This window comes from Phaethon aethereus, assembly GCF_964289735.1.
Source record: "Phaethon aethereus genome assembly, chromosome: Z".
Lineage (NCBI taxonomy): Eukaryota > Metazoa > Chordata > Aves > Phaethontiformes > Phaethontidae > Phaethon > Phaethon aethereus.
The window spans coordinates 79,962,484-79,978,603 of record NC_138577.1 but is presented as its reverse complement, the minus strand read 5'-3'; the positions used below and the strand labels follow the sequence as shown (position 1 = coordinate 79,978,603).

Here is a 16,120-nt window from a genome sequence, read left to right as displayed (position 1 = left end):
CACATACAGAAGCCTCTCATACACGTTAGCAATCATCAGTGGCACTCACCGTGGCATATAAAGCTGAGTAGATGCTCAAAGCAGCATGTTTGGATGGAAAGGATCTCCTTGCCTTTTCAATCACCTCCACATCCCCAGTGCAGATGTTGCCATTGTTTATGAACTGGTGGTGTGCCCGACAGTCGTTTCCAGTGTAGTTGGGTTTACATACAGTTAGGAAGTAGGGAGCCAAGTTCCCAGTCACAACCTGGCCAGCATTTACAAATATGTCAGTGGCGAAAAGTCCAAATGCAAACACTCCTGTGAGGAAAAGTTAAAAATAATGATTATTCAAAAAGCTTTATAAAAAAAAATCTTGGTACCTGAAAAGAAGAGACCTAATGAGAGGTGAGGGACCAAAGCCTGCAGTCATTACCCAGAAAAAGCCCCTGCTGACTCCAGCATCAAAGGCATGACACAGCGTTTAACTCAGTGACTCCGGAAGGACTCAGAAACAGGCTGAAAATGGTAAGCAAGCGCCTAAGTACTTTTGCGATTCAAGCTCTGAACAGAACTGTCAGCTAAAGATTTCACTGAAAACTCTGAATCTATACTATGCCTGTAAAGTTTCCACTACGACAAAGACTCACAGACTGCAGTCATGTGTCATGCATGAATTGTTAAAAACGTTGATGTATTTTTACCACATCTGGGCCAAAAAATGGTCATAGAATTATAGGACCATTTAGGTTGGAAAAGACTTTTAAGATCATCAAGTCCAACCATTAACCTAGCACTGCCAAGTCCACCACTAAACCATGTCCCTAAGCACCACATCTACATGTCTTTTAAATACCTCCAAGGATGGTGACTCCACCACTTCCCTGGGCAGCCTGTTCCAATGCTTGATAATCCTTTCAGTGAAGACATTTTTCTCCTAATATCCAATTTAATGTAATCCTCCCCTGGTGCACCTTGAGGCTCTCTCCTCTTCTATCTCTTGTTATGTGGGAGAAGAGACCAACACCCACCTCACCACTACCTCCTTCCAGGTAGTTGTAGAGAGCGATAAGGTCTCCCCTCAACCTCCTTTTCTCCAGGCTAAACAACTCCAGTTCCCTCAGCCGTCCCCATAGGATTTATGCTCTAGGCCCTTCACCAGTTTTGTTGCCCTTCTCTGGACACGCTCCAGTACCTCAACATCCTTCTTGTAGTGAGGGGCCCAAAGTTGAACACAGGATTCGAGGTGCGGCCTCACCAATGCCGAGTACAGGGGCACAATCACTTCCCTACTCCTGCTGGCCACACTATTGCTGATACAGGCCAGGACGCTGTTGGCCTTCTTGGCCACCTGGGCACACTGCCGGCTCATATTCAGCTGGCTGTCAATCAGCACCCCCAAGTCCTTTTCCAGTGGACAGCTTTCCAGCCACTCTTCCCCAAGCCTGTAGCGTTGCATGGGGTTGTTGTGACCGAAGTGCAGGATTCGGCACTTACCCTTGTTGAACCTCATACAGCTGGCCTCGACCCATCGATCCAGCCTGTCCAGATCCCTCCTACCCTCAAGGAAATCAACACTCCCACGCAACTTGGTGTCGTCTGCAAACTTACTGAGGGAGCACTCGATCCGCTTGTCCAGATTATATTAAACAGAACTGGTCCCAATACTGAGCCCTGGAGAACACCACTTGTGACCCACTGCCAACTGGATTTAACTCCATTTACCACAACTCTTTGGGCCTGACCAAACAGCCAGTTCTTTACCCAGCAGAGTACATGTGTCCAAGCCATGAGCAGCCACATTCTCCAGGAGAATGCTGTGGGAGATGGTGTCATAGGCTGTCCTGAAGTGTAGGTAGACAACATCCACAGCCTTTCGCTCATCTACTAAGCAGGTCACCTTATCATAGAAGGAGATCAGGTTGGTTAAACAGGACCTGCCTTTCATAAAGCCATGCTGACTGGGCCTGATCACCTGGTTGTTCTGTATGTGCCATGTGATGGCACTCAAGATGATCTACTCCATAACCTTCCCCAGCACTGAGGTCAGACGGAGAGGCTTGTAGTTCCCCAGATCCTCCTTCTGGCCTTTCTTGTAGATGGGTGTCACATTTCCTAACCTCCAGTCAACTGGGACCTCCGTGGTTAGCCAGGGCTGCTGATAAATGATTGAAAGTGGCTTGGTGAGCACTTCTGCCAGCTCCCTCAGTACACTTGGGTGGATCCCATCTGGCCCCACAGACTTGTGTGTGTGTCTAAATGGTGTAGCAGGTCACAAAACCAACCATTTCCCCTTGAATTATGGGGGCTCCACTCTGCTCCCCATCCCTGTCTTCCAGTTCAGGGCCCTGTGTACCCCAAGAACAACTGGTCTTACTACTGAAGACTGAAGCAAAATATCTCAGCCTTTTCCTGAATCCTTTGTCACTATGTTTTCCCCGCATCCAATAAAGGGTGGAGATTCTCCTTAGCCCTCCTTTTGTTGTTAATCTCTTTATAGAAACATTTTTATTGTCTTTTATGGCAGTAGCCAGATTAGGTTCTAGTTGGGCTCTGGCCCTTCTAATTTTCTCCCTGCATAAACTGATGACATCCTTGTAGTTCTCCTGAGTTGCCTGTCCCCTTCTTCCAAAGGTCATAAACTCTCCTTTTTTCTCTTGAGTTCCAGCCGAAGCTCTCTGTTCATCCAGGCCAGTTTTCTTCCCCACTAGCTCATCTTTCAGCACATGGGGATGGCCTGCTCTTGCAACTTTAAGATCTCCTTCTTGAAGAATGTCCAGCCTTCCTGGAGTCCTTTTCCCTTCAGGACTACCTCCCAAGGGACTCTGTCAACCAGGCCCCTAAACAGGCCAAAATCTGCCCTCCAGAAGTCAAAGGTGGCAGTTCTGCTCACCCCCCAGCTTACTTCTCCAAGAATCAAGAACTCGATCATGTCATGACCACTGTGCCCAAGACAGCCTCCAACCATGAGATCACCCACAAGTCTTTCCCTGTTCACAAACAACAGGTCCAGTGGGGCGCCTTCCCTAGTTGGCTCCCTCACCAGCTGTGTCAGGAAGTTATTCTCCACACACTCCAGGAACCTCCTAGACTGTTTCCTGTCCACTGTATTTCCAGCAGATGTCTGATAAGTTGAAGTCCCCCACGAGAACAACAGCTAGTGATTGTGAGACTTCTCCCAGCTGCTTACAGAATATTTCATCTGCCTCTTCATCCTGGTTGGGTGGTCTGTAACAGACTCCCACCATGATATCTGCCTTGTTGGCCTTCTCCCTGATTCTTACTCATAAACACTCAACCCAATTGTCACCATCATTAAGCTCTAGACAATCAAAACTCTCCCTAACATACAGGGCTACCACACCTCCTCTCCTTCCTTGTCGATCGCTTCTGAAGAGTTTATAGCCATCCATTGCAGCACTCCAGTTGTGTGCATCATCCCACCATGTTTCTGTGATGGCAACTATATCATAGTTTTACTGCTGTCCAATGGCTTCAAGCTACTCTTGTTTGTTGCCCATGGTGCATGCATTGGTGTAGATGCACTTCAGTTGGGTTATTGATCCTGCCAGCTTTTTCAGGGGAGAAGCCCTAATTCCTACGTGACCATTCTCAGGCACTTCCGTGGTTTCTAACACATCAATAATCCTTGTGTCTTTGCTGCTGCATGGATCTCCATCCCCTACCTCCACTGAGATGGCAGACCAAAGGACCTCACTAGCACACTGTCCCTCAAACACTGGTGAGCCACTCTCAGGCTTATCTCTAGTGAGCCTGGTTTTATCCCTTTCCCCCTTCAAATCTCGTTTGAGGCTCTTTCAATGAGCCTTGCTAACTCCTGTGGGATCTCTTTGAGACAGGTGCACCCCGTCTGTTGCCAGCAGGCCTGGTGTTGTGTAAACTGACCCATGATCAACACCCCCAAAATTCTGCCGGGCACACCAGGCTCGGAACCAGGTATTGATCTCCTGGGTCTTCCTGTTTCTCCCCTCATCATTCTCTGCAACTGGAAGGATAAAGGAGAACCCTAGTTGTGCTCCTGATCCTTAACCAGTTGTCCCAAGGACCTGAAGTCTCTCTTGATTGCCCTTGGACTTCTTGTTGCAACTTCATTGCTGCCTACCTGAAAAATCAATAATGGATAATAATCTGAGGGCCATACCAGAGTAGGAAGCTTTCTCTTCACATCTTTAACCTGGGCCCCAGGGAGGCAGCAGACTTCCCTAAGAAATGGGTCCAGTCTGCATATTGGGCCTTCTGTTCCCCTCAGAAGGGAATCTCCTATGACAATGACCCACCTTTGTTTCTTTATGGAAGCAGTTTTGATACAGGGTATAGGCTGACTTAACCTCAGTGACACCTCCAAGCTAGATGAACCGTTGTCCTTATAGTTTGGTTTGGTTCCACTTGCAGAGCCTCATACCTATTATCCAAGGGCACCTGAGAAGGTGAGGTGTTTATGGAAGAGACATGCCTGCTGTGCCCAGCAGGAACTTGCCTCCATTTCCCACTATCCCTTAAGTCACTGTGTTCAGCCAGTCGGAGAGAGGATAGGGAACCCTCAGTATCAAATATATAATACAATGACTCTGAACCTGAAAGAGCAGTGTGGTGCTGAGACACAATACTGCACTTATCTTAAGTAACACCCACTTGACACTATCTAGTGTCAAGTACCTTTTGGATTTTGACTATTCACTATCCTGATGTTGAAAAATTAACATGCTGATTTAGCAATATTTGGCAGGTCCTTTGGGAAACATCCTAAATATCCTAATGCTTTGCTCTGGTAGACATTTCCACACAATTACAGTTACAGTCACAGCTCATGTGGGTGCACATACCCACAAATGCTATAGCAGGAAGCATTCACTTGAATGCAAGAACATTTCCAGGGTTGTGGAGCATCCCTTGCTCAATATTGCAGTTGTCACATCCTCCACTGACTTCCCATGAATGTTACCAATACCTGCTATAGCTGCTATGAACATTTATGAGGATCTTCTACTTGCACGTACTGCCTACATACCAAAGGAACAGAACAACAGGTTTGCAGAAACGCTAAGCAGCCCAAACATTCTGAAAGACTACACTGGCTCCCCTTTCCCCCTTCCCATCATTAAGGTGGATTACAGTGTCATAAAAATTTAGAACAAATAAATATTTACTTTTGGTGTGGGAATGTTGAGGGTCATAAATTTTTGCTTTCTCCCTCCTGTAGCTCTGTAAGCAAAAGTTATTTAAATTATAAATTAGCTGAGATTGCTGTGTATTTAAATATGACCAACAGCTGGAGCTCCAGGGAAAACCTCTTAGGAGACCTGTGATAAAATCTTAAGAGCTGACACCACCATGGTTATAACAACTTCACTGCTTATCTGTACCGAGTTTAAAAAAAAAAAAGAAAAAGAAAAAAAGACGGCTATAGCCCGAGAAACAAAAAATATCAGGGAGTCAGCAATACAATATAGCAGAAAACGCTTTACTCAAATTAACAAGAATCAAGGATTGTTCTGCAGATATTGTCACCCACCATGCAGCTAACAGAAAGCAGAAAGTCTACAGCTGACAGAGCTCGGTCCTTCTAAATATTCAGAGCCTATCTACACACAGGACACTCGTACAGACAGTAACATAAAATAAAACCCACAACTAAAAAATGATTCACTGTATGATTGTCAAGTGGGGCTTGCCAGTGCCACTTGCTCTACCCCTGTACCCCTGTCTTGGGGTAGTAGCCTGGAGCGGCTGCACGAGTGCAGAGCGGTTTGTCCTCACCACACTTCCCCAAAGTTAGGAAGGACTGTTATCACAGTGAAGACGATTTGGGGGACTGAGTTTATTACTATTCTTTATATGGGTTTATTATTATTCATTATTCATGAACTGATATGTGATCATGGATTTAAAAAGCCAGTGGTGGTCAAGGAAGGAGGTATCCTTCTGACTCTAGACTGCAGGACTGACCCCTGTCTTTTTACTGGCATGACAGTCTTCCTCCTGTTTAACCTGCTAGGTGTCTGTGTTTAAAAGGGAAACAGAGACAGCACTGATGCTGCTCCTTTATTTCCTTTATCACTCTCCTAAAATTTTAAATCCATGTTTTTCCACAGCTGTCAGGAATTATTCATCTACATTAGCCAGTGTACAAGCAAGTTCAAAGGAAAAAGGCAGTAAGTATCTTTTCAGCCTGGTGAAACAGCAAGTTATACCAGAGATGAATCTTATTTTATATATGGCTCTTTTGTTAAATTCTTAAATTGTTTTGTCCCAGCTTGCTTTAAATGGCATCTTTTTGATGTGCTGTGCAAATCACGGGGAATGCAGTGAGGATCGTTACCCATCCCTTTACAATACTTAGAGGAAATCTAAGAGCCAGGCAGTCTGGCCCATGGTCTTTATTGCATAACTAAGCACAAGCCAAGAACTGAGGTATTGCAGAAAAAGCTCATGGGCTTCACAAAGTTATTTCAATCTCTAGGCAGTGCACAGGTACAAAGGTGGTCCAGTGTTTTTCTCTAAAACGAGAAGCTTCAATACCTCAATATTTGGTAACACTGAAAGTGTTGGCCCAGACTCAGCCGCTGAGGGATACAGTACTTTGCAGAACAAGCCGCGGTTGAAACCTTTATCATGCTCTGACTGTGATGCATATTGATCACTGTATTTCCCCTCTTGCAGTTCTGCCAAACTGCACCTTATGAAAATCATAGCTATGTGCAGCAATGAATTCAGCTAGCAGGAATTCAACCCTTCCAGACTGATTACACAGCGTGTAGTCTCTGGAGACTTTGAGATAGGGTTGGCTGTAATTGATTTAAAGGCTATAACACCAGTGAGCCTGGGTACTGGTGGAGAATTGCCTGATGGTTTTTGTACCTCAGGGATCCATCTGTTCAATGGATTTGTTCAATGACCTACAGCAGCTAAGCTAACTGACCAGAGCACGAGAATACAGTGACGTGATTGCCAGGTTTTTAGAAGCAGAATAATCACTGCTGAAAGGCTTCATGGGAAGGGCAACTAGCCCTAGCTCCTCAGGGTCATACAGCTAAAGGACGTGATATAATGCCACGGAGACAGAATGGGAGAATATGGCACCTCTTCCATACTTTGATGCTCAGTGTAATGGGAGGTGATGTCATCCTGTTAAGGAGCAAGCTCTTTATTTCACTGTGCTCACGCTGGCCTAGAAAACCTGGGAGTGAACTTTAGTCCAGAACTTAGCGTGTGCTGATAGAAGGTGTAAACAGTGCAAGCCACATGGGTAGAAGACCTGCAGCCTCTACAGCTGGTGACTAGGAGAAAGGATGGATAGAGGTTAATTTCATTTACATGAAGCCACTCCTTCCCCTCATCCACATGTGTCACATAGTTTGGAGGCACAAATAGGCCTTAAAGAAGGAGCAGAAGCTATTTCTGGAAAGGCTTCCTGACTTTTTGTCACTGTTCTGGCCCTCAGCTGTGTTTGTGTGTGTCAGGAGCAGCCAGAAAGAAGAGCCTACAAGGCAAACCAGTAAGCAGAATGTAACTGGGAGAAAGACTAATTCAGGCCAGAGACAGAGGCTAGTAGGCTATACAACCTGCTACTCTCTTTAGCTGCCCCAGAGTCCAAGAAGAAGGAACTGGCGATCAGATTTCAACGTATCTTTACCTGAGCAAGACCTTAGACAAACTAAATGTGCAAACCAAAAAAAGAACAAACAAGGAAAAGAAGTCTGTTCAAAAATGCTGAGGACAGACAACATGAACCGCAGATCTTTCCAGCTCCATCTCACCTGAACTAACACTTGCCTTGGCAGAAGAATCTAAATCTTCAGCAGCTTCAATTTTGAATGCTTCAGTTTTAACTTCTTCACTTACACCTTCCCCTAAATTGTTGCCAAAAAGTGCTCCAAGCACAAACCCATAATTTTTGGGCTCTCACTCACATACTACTCTAACGGTCTTTCTCGTACTGAACTCCCTGTGTGGCTGTTCATCAGTGTTGCCACCTCCTGCTCTGTCTATTGGTTTTGCTAACAGGGACGTCTGCCCTGAAGAGGAATCCATCTCTCCTCATTCATTGTAACCTCAGTACAACTCTGTCTTCTCCCTGCAGCTCATGCTCAAGCTCTCTCTTCTTCCACCCTGAACGTGCCTAACATCAGTGACTGCAGTTGCTTGTTGACTCCAGGGAAACTAACTATTACAGATATTTAAAATGTCACTGATTTGAAACAAAACAAGAAAAAAACACAGCCAAAAAAAAAATAATCAACAACCCCGCCCTGGAGTTGTAGAAGAGCAGCTGAAAAGACATCAGGAAGTGAGAAGTGAGAAGCCAGGGGATGGAAATGAGAATGAGGAGGCAGACGGCTGTATTAGAGTAAAAGCATGAAACCCTTAAGTAAAGTGACAGAAGAAACAATGCATTGCAGGGCTCATGAGACAACAGAAGCTGTGCTCTTTGGTAACATATCATCATGTCTTCTACCAAGTGCATTTATTTAGGCACTCCACTCTCTCCCCATGCCCAGTGCATTATCTGAATTTGTCACACTCGATCTAATTTGCTTGGAAAATGTTCATATTACACATGCACACTCACACTCCTTCAACCCCTTTCTCACCCCTATGTTTTTAAAAGTTTATCGTTTCAATGGAGAGAGGCCCTGGAAGGGCTCATGGCTCTGTGGAAATGCCGATCCTCAGCCCATCTCTGAACATTTTGCTCTAATGGTGCTGTGGATTCAATAAAGCCATACATTTATAGTCCTGTGACTCAGACTCTGCTAAACCACTCTTCATCATTATATCTTAAAGGACATCTGTATCATTAATTCATTTTACAACTGGAGAGATGGGCTTTGCCGGGAAATTTATTGTCTGTTGACATGGCATCAGGAACAGCCAAAACAGCAAGCTGCTTCTGAGCACTCAAAAACTGATCCCAGGATTGGCTTTGATCTCCCACTGAAGACCCCACAAACCTCACTGCTGCAGGCATCTACTGCCTCTTACGTCTATCTGCTTCACTTGTCAGTGTCCTGCCTGTATACTGTTCCTGCAAGATGCAAGAAGGAAGACATGTGGTCTGAGCATGCAAGAAGAAACTCAGTTCCCACTGAACTGAAGCCTCAAGACTCCTCTCCACAGACACAGAGGATTTCTTTCTTCTTCGCTGCTTCACAACTATCAGTTTTCCTCTAGACAGCAGCCAGCTCAGAGGCGTGCATAAAAGGGAACAGTAAGGTTTGATTTGTCCCCAATGCAGTGACCTGTCTCTCATTGTGGAGGTTCTTCAGTGGTAAGAAGGGAGACCTACAACAGTTCAAGCTGCTGCAGCAGTTTAGGTTAGAGACAGCACACATAAATACATTTTGAGCCCTACTGAAAGGCACCCAGTTAAAAACAGAACATGCATTGTCTCACAGTGAACTTCAGATCCATGGCAGACAGAAGGGTAAGGTCAGGCAAAGTATGTCCTGCAGCTGCCTACGGAATTGACATCAGAGCTCTGGAGTATATCTATCCTATTACAATAAACTCAGTGTGTGTATAAATCTTGTAAACCTTTATTTGCTGAACTGAAGCCTTAATTTGCTGAAATAAAGCCCTAATTCCATTATTTAGCTGCCCACTGTGAGGTGTCACCATGCTTTAAATTAAGCTGTCAGCAGAAGCTGATCTGTGTCATCTGTTAACTGCAAATTATGCAGGTCCAAAGTAAAAGCCACTGGCAACAAATCATGAAACACACTGCATTTCTAAACACCTAAACTGGAGAGGTTACTTACATGTTATCAGGGCTTTGCAGGTATACAACTTAATTGCATGGATTAGAAACCTAATATAATGAAATACAACACAATAAACACTCTAGTCACCCTGCCAAACTGAGTCAGGGAGGTGTGAATGCATGATCCTGGGGGTATGATAGCAACTGTATCCAAAGAGACTAAATCCTTGATTGAAATAATTCACTAAATAATGCTAAAATAATTTATAACCTTTATTTGCAATACAAATGATGAAGTAGAACACAGAAGCAAATGCAAGATGGCAAGATGTTAACAAAGTACTGAATGGGACATTACCACAAGACAGCGTGAATAAAAATACAAAAGGCTGTGTGTATTCAGGTTGGGAGACAGGGAGAAGAGACAGAGGGCCAAGAAACAACCACTCTCATCCCCTGGTTTCTCAAAGGTCTAGCACATAAATGGTGAATTTTGGCAGCAGAAATTCATAATAAAACTGCTGAGAGTGGTGGGGAGAGGAGGGAGGAGAGATGATGTTACTAAAGAATAGCAGTGCAGCACCAATATTTTAGACAGAAAAAACTGCTCCAAGCAATTGCAAACCACTTGTTTGACCTGAAAATCTTCAAAATAAATGTCTGTGGAAGCAGCTATAAAAGATAAAAAGGAAGATGGAACAAATTGCAACATATATCAAAGTCTGGTGTTTCCAAGCTACGCCAGCTTTTTTTCACTGATAAGCAATTGCTTTTCAAAAATAGGGAACATAGCAGGTTTCACCTATCCAGGCTGCAGTAAAGGACTTGACACACCGGCTGAGAAGCAGCCCTTCACCACAAAAGTAAATGTCTGCCAATGTACAGAATTCATGCCTGGGCCAGGAAGCAAGACAAAATTTTGGTTCTACTTCCCATGGACAAAGAACCCAGGAGGGATTTATGACAAGCTCAATATTCAAGGTCCCTACTAAACTAAGGAGGGGAGAATCTCAGAAGGAGACAGCTGCTGAGGGCTTGAGGAAAACAAGGAGAAAATAAGGACAGAGCATAATAGTGAAGAGCATAGTAGGGAAGATAAGAAAAATGAAGGAAAAGAAACATGAGGTTTTGCCAGCATCCCAGAAGAGTTGCAGGGTTTTGGTTTTGTGTAATCCTTTGTACCACTATCAAAGTGCAAACAAGCACTTCATTCTGTATACCTGAAGAAAAAGCAAGAGGGGAAAAGGCTCAAGTCTAGTAACCAAATCCAAAAGATCCCATGGAAACAGTATGACAAAGGTGCTTATCTTTCATATCACCAAAGGTTGTCTGGAGCTTCCCTTTTTGTTTCTCTTTCCTTAAAAAACCTAAGTGAATGTTCAATGAAGTAACTGTAACTTTCTCCTTGTTTTGTGGAATTTAATTCATTTAGGCTACTATTCTTAAAACCCCATCTCTTCCCAGCAACTCTAGTTATAGAGTCATGGAGGGAGAAAAAGCCTCTTTCTAAGATTTGGAAATAGCAATTCTCAAAAGGTCTCCATGATGTGCCTTGCAGGGTCAGGAAGCATTGTCCATTTTTCCTGATGAATGAGCACCCAGATACAGTGAAGGATTTTTCTCATCCTTTTGAGTAATACCAACTGTCATAACTTAAAAGGCAATATTCCAAGGAGTTCAATTACTACTTTTTGCAGGTACTCACTTAACACTCTTGCTTACACAACTGGGCCAAAGTAAATCATCAGATGTGGATATTCCAATGAATTTGTCACAAGACTAAATTAGCAGCAAACTTCTTTGCAACAAGCCAGACTGCTTGCTAAGGTATCTTGGAAGACAACTTACTTAATCTGTAATTTATGGTCCTCAAGTTTAGCAAGAGAAGACACATGCAAGGAAATCCATGTATGAGCAACCTGGTAGTCTCTCCAGAGCCAAGCATCCAGGTAGTCCCTTTTTGGAGTAAGCAACTGTATGGAGCTAAGTTCCCTGATCATCCAGCATGGGCTACAGCTCTTCAGTCCATGTCATGTTTGCAAAATGCAGGGGGAATTTCAATCAAAAATGTGCAGTTATTTTTAGTTCCTTTCATAAATTATTTTAGCCACTTTTCAGCAAACTCTACTCTCACTTTACCGCAGAGGCGGGGAGAAGGTTTCAGAAGAAAACAAGCAAACAGTGTACTTTAAGATGACACCAACGCTTTAAGCTATTCCTAATAAAGTTACCTTCCTTTTTTCTCAGGAAGACAAATAAAGCTGCAAAGCCAAGACTGATTTCTCTAGCAGGGTTTATGTCCCACTACTCTCTCAGAGTCCACTGTTATCAACACTACCCTCTCTTCTTCCACCGAAAGAGAAACAATAGCATGATATGCTTAAGAATAAAGCTAGCTATAAGAAAACATATAGCAAGTACTCCATGGTCTAAGCTCTTTTAGTGCTGACCCCGCAGGCAAAAGTATTTGATTAGAACTTTGCAACATACTGGAAGTCCTGGAACAGTCAAACAGCCCTGAGTGGTCCACTGGACTCTGGTACCCTGCTTCTCTCTTAATGGCAGTTTACCATCCATCAATATATACCAGAGGTTATCTGAAGTTCAAGGGTATTTTACTTCTAACTACATTCCCATGTCTTGTTTTTATCAGCAGCACACAGGCCAGGGTGAGTAATGAACCACAGGTGGCTTGCCTCCATCCCCACTGTGGGGGAAGGTAAAAAAACATTTCACTTCCTAACTTCCATGTATAAGGCTCAGAGAGAGGAGAGGAAAAAGTAACACATAGCTCTTCTTCCTTTGCAGCATGTATTTGCTGATGATGAAAACCTTACCATAGGGTAAGCCTTTCAGCTCCATGTTCTGAGCAAGTATCCCACCCTGCAGCCAGGGCCATGCTCCATGGAAGCAATACAATGCTTGCCGCAGTTACAGCAGACATTTTTCTTCCAGAAAAAGCTCAAAAACTCAGCAGTGACAGGGAAGAAGCAATCCAGGTATTGTCAGCTTTTTATTCCGTTGCTGCTTTTAAGTCAGACTGTGAATTCAGACCCAGCACTCTGTAAGACACAGTGTGTGAGGATCCTTTATCTCTAAGAATATACAGGGACGGAGCTCGTGTGATGCTCTGTGGGCAAAACCCCTCTTGGTCAGTGAGGAACCATGTTTACCACTAGCTCATGCCAGCAGTGAGACAAGCCATCCCATACCAACCCATGCATGAACCTGGGACTTCTCATGAACGCATAAGAAGGAGGGAAACTAGAGCCCCTTGCACATGCAGTTCAAAGCTGCCCTCTTCTTACTCTGCTGCTACAAGGAAGTAGTATTTGAGCAACCAGCCCTCCTGATCTCTAAACACCAAGGGGTGCAGTTTGGGCAGCCTTGAATGGCTGTGAATTTGGAAGCCTTCAGAAGACAACCAGATTCTCTGTCAGAGCCACAGCAGAAACACAAGCTGCAATGCTGTTCCTCTTCCTGCTCCAAAAGAACCATGGGATGGTCCCCTCAAGTAAGGTCTTACAGGCATTTTTTCCACTAATCAATAGTGTGAAAAAGGCATACCGGTTTGCAAGCACCATATAAAGCAACCTCCAAATGATTTAGTGACAGAACTTCTTCATTCATTTCTCAGCAATTAACTCAATGAAAGCTCTAACAAAAAACAAATACAACAAAAATAAAAACATTATCGTGAAGTAGGCTCTGGGCTTTTTTACACTGTGCTCAGCTGAACATCATGTGGCAGAGCTATGGATGTTAAAATTAGAGCTGAAAAGAAAAATGCCAAAGAGATGAGCTGGTGAAGACCAATTTGTAAGTAAAATGGATAGCTTACACAGAATAGCAATGATGGAATTATTCATATAACTATTTGATTGGCATAACCTTTCTTCAAGGGTCCAGAAGAAGCATTAAGCTCAGCAGAATAGGATATAAACCAGCTCCAGATAGCATGACATGGCACATTTTGAACGTTACCTTGCAAATCCTGAGGGGGACTATCCCTCTAAGGTGGAAGACGCCTGCAAAGATTTCACAGCTTAATTAATTTTGTGGTGTAGATTATTAGGATGTTTCGTTCTGCTTTGGTGCAAACAGGGACTAAGCTTGCAGTGCTCAGGATGCTTACCTATAAAACGTACTATTCTTCGAAGCAGTGGGTTCAGGTAACAGCACTCTCCAGTCAGAATAGTTTTCTCTTGAATAATCAGGGTTTCTCGTGTTGACTTTATGAAATACATGGATATTTCACCAATAAAAATCTGCCAGGAAAAGGAAAGAAACGGAACATTAAAAATTACATGAGCAAACATTAAAACATGGGTGTCTGGTTCCAGCCCACAGAAACTACTACACAGCAGTGTGACTTCGGGACGTTGCATTTTCACAGCAAAGCTACATTTACTCACTTGAGATGAACTGGCATAGACCCAGATCCCAGCCAAGAAAATCATCTGTCATTCTTGCACTCGCTAGCAAGACACAGCAAATATTAGGCCTTCTTCTTATACTAACTCCTGGGATACAGGAGTATCCCAGCTTTATGAAACAGCGTTTTTGAACACAGCTTTATGAATACTGTGGATCACAGAAGCTCCCATGAGATTGGCGTGGAATTCGTCATGTCCTGCTATTAGCATTTAAAAATTACTGACAGTATAGACTACACGTACAGAGGCTTCTAGACATCCAGGGTACAGTAAAGTAATGCTTCCACTCCAACATTTTACCAGCAAGCCTCAGCAGTACAGGATGCTTCTTGCAGTCTCCACACCTTCTCAAACTTATACTTGTCTAAGTCTGCCAGACAGGTTACAGATCTCCTGCCAAATTTGAAAAGAAATTTAGATGACGGACATCCCTGCAATGGAAACTGATTTGAAGTCACAAAACTTTTGGGGACGTCAGTGAAAATGCTGGACAAATACATCGTATTTGTACCAATGACGTAAAAAGTGCCAGGGTATGGGTGCAGCACAGCCACCCACCCACACTGTTACATTGCTCGCATGGTCCCTGCCATAGCCTGGCTTGGTGACAACAGTCTCAGAAAAGTCCCCTTAGGAAAGCTGCATGCAGTCGCTGCTATTTAGGCAGGAGTTCAGCCATTTAGCCACAGGTTGCACATGCCAGCTAGTCTCAGGGCCAAAGGACGGCTTCTGGCCTGTTTTATTTAATAAATCCCCAGTGTTAGTTATTAAAACATCAAAATTGAAGTCTCCAAGGATCCACTGATCTTGATGTTAGCTGTGCTTATGCATTACACATTTTTTTGTGATCAGAACATCCAAGCTTTTGGTAAAAATGATAACTGTTTTCCATAGGAATAGTATCAGTATTTCCTAAGCACTCAGAATTAATTTAAGTCTGTTGCACAGAGGTCTATCTGCCCTAGCTAAAGCTGGACAGAATTCGATTACAGGCTTTGGAGGCAGTGATGGTCCACTCAGAGTGTGTACTTCTGAAAATCCCACCTAGCGTGTTTTGTCAGCAGGCTTCAGATGGGGAATCTGGGAGCTTTTTAGAAAGACAAGAGTTTGTAATGAAAGTCTTTAAAAAAAAAAGCCAGTCTGAAATGGAAGAAATGAGCTTTTGAACGGGGAGCACTCAAAGGAATTAATTCAATACGTTATTATAAAGCACACGAGAGGAATCCATAGTACTAGGTAACGGTCAGAGAAACGCAGAACAAAAGTGTGTGCACACACACATGCACACAGACACCCAGTGTTAGTATAAATATCAAGGAAATAGCCTGAGTTCCCTTTGACTGCTGGAATGGTATGTTGTTTCAAGGACAACAATTTATCCTTATTAAGCCAGATGAGCATCCTTATTGATTATTGACATTTAAGCCAAGTATGTTCAACCTCTTTATAATTCTAACCGCTGATGGCGAGAGATGTAGAGCTGTAAAATGTATGTCGATAATGGCATCTGGGGGTGGGAGCTGATGCACAGGAGCCGCACTGAAATATTGCCTCTATCCCGTTTCACTCCATCTGCTCTTAACAGAATTGGCATGCAGTTCAATAAGCTCAGCTCACTAACTATGGGGCTGGGAATTAAGAAAAAGACCATCTGCACTAAAGCAGTTTAAAAGTGACACTCTGTTTCAAACCGTTTATTATTTGAATTATGATAATGCTCAGAAGTTTGAATTAATGCTTTGGCTCTCTGTCTGCCTGGGGCTGTACGTACACACTGAGAGACAATTCACATTCTGAGGAAATTCTACTTTGTGAAGACATGGGTTAGTGGACTTGAAAAAACCCAAACTTTTCAAATAAAGAGACACGTAGGTATAAAGCATATTAACAGTCCTCCTTTAACAATACGTCCATTTCTAAAGTTCCTTTGCATCAGCAGTTAACTGAGTATTTTCCCGCTTCAATTCCCATCTTTATTTCTATA

General features: G+C 43.5%; 1 protein-coding gene across 1 annotated transcript in view; it reads right to left on the bottom strand.

Moving 5' to 3' along the window:
- The window catches only part of PLPPR1 (phospholipid phosphatase related 1), a gene marked incomplete at both ends in the record, with an annotated part of 79,365 nt that overhangs the window by 13,208 nt on the left and 50,037 nt on the right, over nt 1–16,120 (bottom strand). Inside the window, 2 exons of the mRNA XM_082013230.1 lie at nt 50–300; nt 13,836–13,968. Coding sequence (XP_081869356.1) covers nt 50–300; nt 13,836–13,968 — 384 coding nt within the window. The remainder of the gene's footprint in view (nt 1–49; nt 301–13,835; nt 13,969–16,120) is intronic.